An 8,777-nucleotide genomic window follows, 5' to 3' on the forward strand; every position below is an offset into this window, starting at 1 on the left:
CCCGCCACCCCAGGAGTCGCCACAGCTCTCCTGCCTCCACCGACAGGGTATGAAGTGACTTCAAGGCCACACCTCGAAGCCAGGGTCCACCACACACAGACATGTCCTCTGAGCCACTGCCGCACTGGCTCCCATCTGCTATCGCAGACCACCTGGGAGCGCAACTCAGAAACTAAAAGAAACAAGAACCCAAAGAGTGTGGGGGGGGTGAGGGGGTGGGGGTCCCCTCACCCTCCCACCTCCCACTCCCTCCCTCCCTCCCTCCCTCCCTCCCTCCCAGACCCCCTGTCATTCTGCTTCAATGCATGCTGCAACTGCAAAGTCATCTCGGGCTTGTCGAGGGCTTCCACAGGCAAGGCAGATCCAGCACACACACACACACACACACACACACACACACAGGCTCGCGCGCGCACACACATGTACACACACACACACGCACACACGCACACACACATGCACACGCACACACACATGCACACACGTGCACACACACGTGTACACATACACACGCGCAAGCGCGCGCACACACACACACACACACACACACACACACACACACACACACACGAAAGCACGCTCCCACAAGCAATGGTCCACAGCAGAGCACTGACCTAGAGGCGAGCCCCATTTTCCATCGAGGGTCATGACTGCCCTCGCCAGGTTTATTCGGCTACAACCCTCACACTGGGCTCAGAAAGGCCAACTATTTGAGGACTGAGCCTTTCTTGCTTTCCCAAATAGGAATCCAGTGTACACAGAGCGAGCCCGGCTTGCTGCACTCAGAAACAGGACATGGATAGTTTTGCACCTACAAAGGCCTACACAGATGTGGATGGTTATCCTTCCCACCTGAGCCGGAAGGCTGGGTGAGTGAGCTGGCCCCCACAGCGTGCCCTCTGGCTGCAACTGGGTTTGGGGTAGCTTTGTGTGGGGCTCTGGCCAGGATGAAAAAAAGGATCCTGTCTTCATCAGGTTTGCTTAAAACACAGTCTTCCCGGCCCCAGCTTTGAGGGATGGGCACTTGGGGTTGAGAGCAGCACAAGCCTAGATGTGTGAATGCTCACGGGGGGGGGGGGGGGGGCACACGACACAGAACCGTATTTAGAGAAGATGAAATATTCACTAGGACCAGGCATGTTTTAGAATGATTATAAATTATTTTAACAGTGCATTTGCAAAGGGTTATAAAAACAGCCATAATATATTTTTTTCCTTAGATTCTAGAATTACCAGTATGACAGCTAATGCAATAATGATTTGTTTCAAATGCCAGTGTTTAAGCTGCATAAAGCTGATTTCAGACATTTTTTTCCAGTAGGCCACATTGTACTTAATGAAATTAAACACACCAATCGCATTTGTCCCCAGGGGACGAGGAACTGAACACACCACTGGTTTATTTTTTTATTAAAATAAATTGCAGCCGGCAAGATGGACTAATTGCATACAGAATTGAAAAAGAAACATTCCATTGATATAATTAAGCCAATTTTCATGGACAGAAATAGTTATAGTGGATATAAAATAAGCAAAGCCTTCACCAGAACCTGCCTTCCCTCCCTTTTTTTTTTTAAACACAAAATGTTAACTATTAAACAAATATGTATCTCAAGTGGTCGGCACTCCTATCTTCGGCTTGCTCAGGGGCATTGTTCCTCTTTCTAGAGAGAGGCACCTCCAAAGAGCAGAGGATCTGAGTGGTCAGAGCAGGGAGAGGCCACTCATCCCCTGCCTCAGGGCCACAAAAGAGCAGGGCATTCTGGGTGCAGAGAGGTCACAGCAGCTCTGGCCCTGAGGTCCCAGCCTTGAGGAATAGTGTCAGAGACCTTGTACTAGCACTGCAACTCAGGTCTGGTGCTGGTGACAGCAGCAGGAGCAGCATGGGGCCAGGGGCCACAGCTCCCTAATTACCTGAGGAAGACAGGTGGATTTTTCCCTGATAGATTGGGGGTGGGTAAGTAGGTTTCTGTACTTGTGTGTTGGGCAGAAGGCAAAGGGGGAGTGGGTAGACAAGGTCATCCCTGGTCAATACTGGCTACCGAGGATCTGCCCTTGGAAACGGTACCCACATCCAGGTAAGGAAAAGAGTCCAGCTCTGAGCAAATATGACTCCAATCTGCAGGCAAGTGGGGGCAGGGGTAAGATCTGATGGCTGGGTTCACAGGTTATAAGTCATGGGGATCCACTTGCCCTTTTAAGAATAGACCATGGCAAGCATCGGTCTTGAGATACTTCAACCCTGACACATTTAATTAATTAATCAATTAAAAACACTATGGAATTAACTATAGTCTGTAGTGCCGTACTGAGAAGTCCTGAAGGTCTTGAACTTGATATGCAACAGTTTGAGTTACTGCACTGTCTCTAGGGTCTCTGGAGAAGGCTTCCCACTGTCACACACTCCTCTGCTTCCCTTCCCCAGGCCAGTGAAAGGGGTGAGAGGGCTCACACCTACCTGGGAGGGTGACAGGACACCCACAGGGTCTCTTCCCAGGCTGCTGCCACACAGAACAGGGGTAGAGCAACTCACAGTGCAGGCTGCTCTCCACCTCGGTTTCCTAGATCACGTTCCCCAGGCCAGCTTCAGCCAACGATGGGCAGGCACACCTGTGTGCAGCCTAAAGCACAGGTTGGCCAAGGGAAGAGTAAAGGGACCAGCCACCCTGCACTGGGGATTTCTGGGCCAGGTGGAGGGGTCTGGAAATTCAAAAGGAAAGCCTGAAGGTGGGCCCCAAGTAGAAAGGCATTTTTTTTTGTAGTGACATCTGGGTCGAAGGCCTAAGTCGGTGGATAGATATGTACTTCTACCACTCCGTAGTTGTCTATGACTTTGTGAGAAGTGGGACTCTTGAGTTCTCTGGGCAGGTGCCGGGACAGACAGGCAGTCTGAGGCGCTGCTGGAATCCGCACTCCCAACCCAAGGCTGCCTTTCAGCAAAGCTGAAGCCGCAGGGGTGGCGGGAGGGAGGCAGAGACAGACAGACAAACTCCCTCCATCTCACGAAGTTCTTTCCTGAAGGGTGCTACCACCACTCCCCACAGAGCCAAGGAGCTTCCCGAGCCCCGAGGCTTGACACTAGCTAGGGTTTTGATTCCGGAACCTGATAGATTGCATTTAATGCTAGTTGAAATTTTTTTTTAACGAAATTACTCAAAAGATTTTTTAATCCTGAGTAATTCTGTTGAAACTCCAATTGTACATAACCTTAATTACCAGTCCCATCCCCCCTCCCCCCAAGGATGCCTAATTGCCTCCTAATTGAATAAAACAGAGGGCTAATCACACCCACCAAAGCAACGCAGCAGCTGAAGCTCTCTGGGGAGGGAGCTCGCCCCAACGTTACCTAGCCTAAGAACAGAAAGTGGGGATTTAGTTTTCTGCCCCTAGCGCTGCCCAGGTAGGGGTTTGGGGGTAGTAGAAACTGCCAGGCCAGACCAGGTGGAGCTAGGAGGTCTAATCCACACCTGTCCTTCCCAGGCTTCCAGGACAGACCCAGGGCATAGCCTGAGGGGGGGGGGGGAGACCTATATCCAGCCAAGTGCTCTACAAGCTGGCTTTGGCAAAACCTACACACACACACACACACACACACACACACACACACACACACCAGGCTTCTGACTCCTCTAACACCATACAGTGGTGGTGGAAGCAGGCCTGGGAGCCTCAGGGCACTGGCCCACCAGTCCCTCCACCAAAGCAGGCTTCACCATTCGCCTAAAGCGGGCAGGACAATTAATTCCTGCCTGCAGGTCCCTGCTGCTGTTTCAGCCCTAATAATTCCAGAGAAAAGGTTGTGCCCTGGGCTCTCCCTTCCCTGGGGAGGGCAGGAGGAGGGCAAAACCCAGCCAACCTAGCGCCCCCCCCCAACAGGAAGGGCAGAGGCCTTGAGCTGGGCCTCCAGTCCTTCACACTGAATTAGTAATTCAGCCTCCCTGCCACCACCACATGGGCACAGCCTTCCCCCCTCCCAACACATAGGGCACTCATACAAACTCCCACACCTGGCAGAGTCGGGTGGGGTGTGTGATGGTGGTGTCTGGGACCTCTACAGAAACCAGGTCTCTAAGGGTGACTCCAATGGGAGATCCTAGCTTTAGAGTCCTAGCTGCACTAGCAGTTACTGCAGGTCAGGAGAGCAGAGTCGTTGTCAACTGAACCCCCACCTGCCCGCTGGATCACGGTAGTGCTGAAAACAAGAAGCTGTGGTTAATAATTTCTTTTCTTTTTATTATTATTAAAGGGAGGGCCACGATAGAAAGACTGGAGTCCTTACTGGCCAGCGCTGGCCTAGACTAAGTAAGCAGACCCCTGCCCCGAATTGTGTTCACTCTGCCCCTGACTCAGGCTGAGGTTTCCCACCAACTGAACCACAGTCACCCCTGGGGGGGGGGGGAGCGCGAGGCGCAAGGGAAATACTTCAGAGACCTCTATCCTTAGAAAGCTCAACCTTACAAAGCTCTCTCCACCCAGTGGGTCACCTAAAAGGCCCAGCTTAAGTGAGCAGTGTATGTGCAGGCAGAGGTCTGGAGTAGAATCGCCAGGAAACACAAACAGAATTGTACCTCAAGATACACACCCTGGGAGAGCCCCTGCACCCAAGCTCTGCGTCCTGGGGTTACATCCTTCCGTCCATCTGTCCTTCTATACTCAGTACAGTTTCGGTCATAGCTCAGGGGCCGGAGAGGAAGGGCAGCACAAAACCTTCAACCACCACGACCTTGCCCCTGCCCCTATCCCTTAACCCTATCGGCCAGCCTAGGAGGCCACTGGTCTGGCTGCTGTTGAGCGCATGCAGGGTACCCGTGCTCCAAGTAATGAAGTCGGGCTTCCAGGAGCCTTCCGCGTTCTCTTAAAATATTGTCTAATGAAATACGAAAGTCCTCAGCGGGCCCTGAGCTGTGCTCCATCCTGAGCTGCCTCAACCATCTTCTTGAGGGGGCTAGTAGTGGTAGCAGTAACGATCACACAGCCTGTAACCGGGTCTTCCGAGTGACGCCCAAGCTGGGACTCAGGGTTTGTCTGTCGGGCAAGCTTCCGCGGGCTGTGTCCAAGGAAAGGGAAGCCTGAACTGTGCAATCCCACCGCTTGTGCCCTCGAATTCGTGGCCTCCAGGGAAGGCCTCAAGAGCGGAGCCAGGCACCCGTTTCGGTCCTAGGTAGGGAGCCGGAGCCAGGTAAGCGTCCATACCTGGTGGAGGAAGAGCGTGCCGACAGCTGAGGCCCAGTAGGGCGCCTCTGGGAAGTTTCCGGGGCCGCGCAGGTTGAGCTGAGCTAGTCTCTCGCTTGCAGCGAAGGCGGCGACGGCGACAAAAGGAGCGCAGTAGCTTTACTCTTCCCTCCTTCCAGCTTTGGGTCCTTCCTATGCCAGAACCTGACCAGACCAGCCTGCAGCCAGGTGGTCGAGACTCCGAAAGGCCCACGGTGCACACGCCAGACTCCTAACCGTACGCGGCGCACAGCACACCCGCTCCGTGCGTCGTGGATAGTCACACAGTATGCATACAGCCCTTTCGTATCCACTGGGAAACTACTGGCCCTGTTCGCACCAAAAGGGGTCAGAGGTCATGGGTGGCCCAGAAGGCAGAGGTCAAGGGCAGCTGGCCAGGGAGCTCGGCGGGAAAGGGGCTCCTAACGGAGGGGCCACGAACTCCAAAGACAGAGCTCAGAGGCTGGAAGTTGCTTTTCCCTGAAGGATAGGCTCGCGGCCTAAAGCTGCCAGGGCCGCCTTAGGGCCAAGTTCGGCAGGGTCCCGAGCTGAAAGTGCCTGGCTTTTTCGAAAAACTATCGCGAATCCCATACCCGCTGGGCTTATGCCTTGAGAGTTCGGCTCTGGAAGCCGCGAGGCCCGGCCAGGCAGGATCCTGCCCTAGAGGCGCAGACCGAAGGGCCTGGTGATCAGGCAGGCAGGGACCTCTAGCCACCGTGCAGGGCGCCCCTTTCGCGGGCCCGTGGTAGAGGAGGGGGCGGCAGCGGTGAGCGACTGGGATCCTTTGCGCACAGAGCTCACCGCTTCGCTGCAGCCGGACCGTGGCCCGGTCTGTTGAAGCGGCGCTTCCCTGGCTGCGGTGCAGCGGGTCCCCACCTGCTGGCTACAAGGGCCGAAGCCCCCGGCCCAATTCGTAGCGGATGGCGCCCGCAGCGGGATAGGAGGGCGCGCGGGCTGCTCCGAGACGCAGTGGCGGTAGTGCGGACGGCGGGAGCTCGCGGGCTGTACTGGGGACCGGCCCGCGGCTGACTGCGAGCAGAGCCCCAGGCTTGGCCCAAGGCGGAGCGAAAGAGAAAGTAAGACCCCGGGCCCGGGCACTCTCGCCCGGGCAGTTCGTCCCTCCGGGCCTTGCGGGTGCCGGTGTGCGGGAGGGTCGGTGGGAGGCCAAGTGAGGCATGGCGGTGGGTCGCAAAGAGGCCAGTGGGGACTCTGCTGCTGGAGGCACCGGCACCGGGCGGCCCGAGCGAACTGCGGGAATCACAGAGGAGCGCCGGCCACCACGCGGGGCACCACTTGGGAATAAACTTCACGGCCACAGTTCCGAGCGCAGAAAAAAGTCTCTATGTTGCTTCCCCAGCGGCTGCGGCCGTCCTGCCTGCGCCAACCCTGCCCTTGCTCCCGGGGAGCCGGGTGGGCGCCGGCCCGCGCCCCCTCCTCTGCCCCCTCCCCGGCTCAGGGTCTCCCTCCTCTAAGCCCGGCTGGCGGACGCCAAAGGCGGTGCTCTAGCGCCCACTATTTCAAAAGCCCGGAATATGATTTGACCAGGACTGAGAGCCACTTGGAGAGAGAGAGGGAGAGAGCGAGCGAGAGGAAAAGTTACTCTCCCCTTTCGTCAACTTTTCGCTAACTTTCGCTTTTCTCTCTCCTCCACCCCCGGCCCTCCCCCTCCGCCCCCCTCCCCGGCCCCCACCGCGCGCCTCGGGTTCCCGGGCCCGAGCGCCTGACACTGTGGGGGGGAGGGGGTTCGGCGGGGAGGGGGCCGGCGCCTTCGGGGAGCGCGCGGCCCGGGCGCCCCGAGCCTCCGCGCCGAGCCCGGCCGCCCCGGAGCGCGGGAGGCGGAGCAGCCCCCGGGCCGCGCGGTCGACCAGGGGCCGGAGCCGCAGGCGCGCCGACCGCGCCCCGACGCGCACCCCTGGCCCGGATACCCCGGCCCAGCGGCCCGGGCCCGGAGACGCGGCGCGGTCGAGCGCAGGAGACTTACTTTTGGCTAGCTTCCTCGCCCTCGCCTTGGATCGCATGGTGTCGGCTCGCGGAATCTCTCTCCTCCTCCTTGAGCCCAGAAGCAGCTACACACTATCTTCATCTCCCTAGCATTGTCAGTTTGGACACCTTCGCACATGCGCACAGAGCACTCAATCTGACACCCCTCGCCGGGGCCAAAAAAACTTTGCAATGTGTTCATCATCCTCTTCGTCGCGCCGCCGCCGCCGCCGCCTCGGCGCGGGATTGGGGGGCTCTCCGAGGCCTTCCCGGTCTTCACCTCACTTCTCTCTCTCCCCCCTCCCCCCCCCTTTGCAGCGCAGCTCAGAACTGGCCCTTTAAGAAAACATTCCGTGCTCCTCGCTCCCGCCTGGGGCCCGCACCCCGGACACTTTAAAAGGACCCAGGTAGCCCAGGAGGCGAGGTGACGGTTCCCCCTCCCTCTGCGCTGCGCTGCGGCTCCAGCCCCGCCAAAGAGGAGATTGGCCGCTGCGGTTTTCTGCGCGACTTCCTCGGATCTCCCCGCAAATGCGCGGATAGTTGGGACGCGGGTCCGGGCTAGTTTTGCTGCGTTTTATTGCGTTTTATTACTAATTAAAAAGCTTTCGTTCGCCGTCGCCCCAGAGCCCTCTCCTCCTGAACTCCCCCTTGGTCCCCGCCCGCACCCCGCGCTCACGGTGGGGGTGTCGGGGCCAACGCGCCAGAACCCGGCTCCTCCGAAGCCCCCGCCGGCCGCCGCCCCCCGCGGGCCTCCCGCCCCCGCCCCTCCCCCTCGCCCCCACCCGGTGGCTGCAGTTTCGGGCTCCGCGGCTCAAAAACAAACAGCCGAGGCGCCGCCAGCTCGGTGCTCCGCCACCGCCCGGGACGCCGAGCGGCGCTGGACCCGTCGGTCCTCGGTCGGGCGCGGCGGTTGAGAGCAGCGCGCCCGCGACCAGGGGCGGCCGTGCCACGGCCAGGCGTCTTGCTTCGGACGTCCCGGGGTGTCCCGCACCCCTGCATCTCCGGGGTGGGCCCGTGTGCTCCGGTCTCCACGCCCCGTTGGGCTGTGGCCGCGGCCCCCAGGTGAGTACCGGGTGCGGAAGTGCCGCCCGAGCTAGGCCACTTTCTGGGAGCTGGGGTCCTTTGCGGACACTCCCCTCCTGCTTCTCCCGGCCCAGGTGCGCCTTGAGTTGGAGAACCTGAGGCACAGGTGAAGGAGCGCGGGCTGGAAAATCTTCGGCGCTTCATTCCCTGAAGCCTTCACACGCGCAGCTCAGGCAAGCGAGGGGCCTGACTGGGCAAGGGCAGGGTAGCCCCAACTAAGAGGCCTAATGGAGTGAGAGTATGGCTACGATTTGAGTTTGAACTGGGAGCAAACGGAGGCGCTGCCAGGGCTGGGTCACTGCCCTGGGCGCCCTTCCCGAATACCAAGGTCCCTCCAGGCAACAAGATTCAGAGCTGTCACGGTGTCACCTGAGCCTTAGCAGGGGTAGGCGCCATTTGGGTCTTTCTGCCTCCCAGGTGTGGCTTCTAGCCATCCTCACCCCTTCTTTGTTGTGCAATGAAACCAGTCTCCTAGTACTGAAATCTGCACACCGAACGAACCC

General features: G+C 58.5%; 1 protein-coding gene across 10 annotated transcripts in view; it reads right to left on the reverse strand.

Annotated features, from left to right (window-relative positions):
• Positions 1-7,503, reverse strand: part of PRDM16 (PR/SET domain 16) — a 327,469-nt gene extending 319,966 nt beyond the window's left edge. For all 10 annotated transcript variants that reach the window (XM_084784692.1, XM_084784691.1, XM_084784688.1 and 7 more), the window contains exon 1: positions 7,193-7,503. In XM_084784692.1, the coding sequence (XP_084640818.1) occupies positions 7,193-7,229 (37 nt within the window). In that variant the 5' untranslated portion in view covers positions 7,230-7,503. The remainder of the gene's footprint in view (positions 1-7,192) is intronic.
• Positions 7,504-8,777: the final 1,274 nt, after the last annotated feature.

This window comes from Acomys minous (assembly GCF_964271855.1).
Source record: "Acomys minous genome assembly, chromosome: 6".
Classification (NCBI taxonomy): Eukaryota; Metazoa; Chordata; class Mammalia; order Rodentia; family Muridae; genus Acomys; species Acomys minous.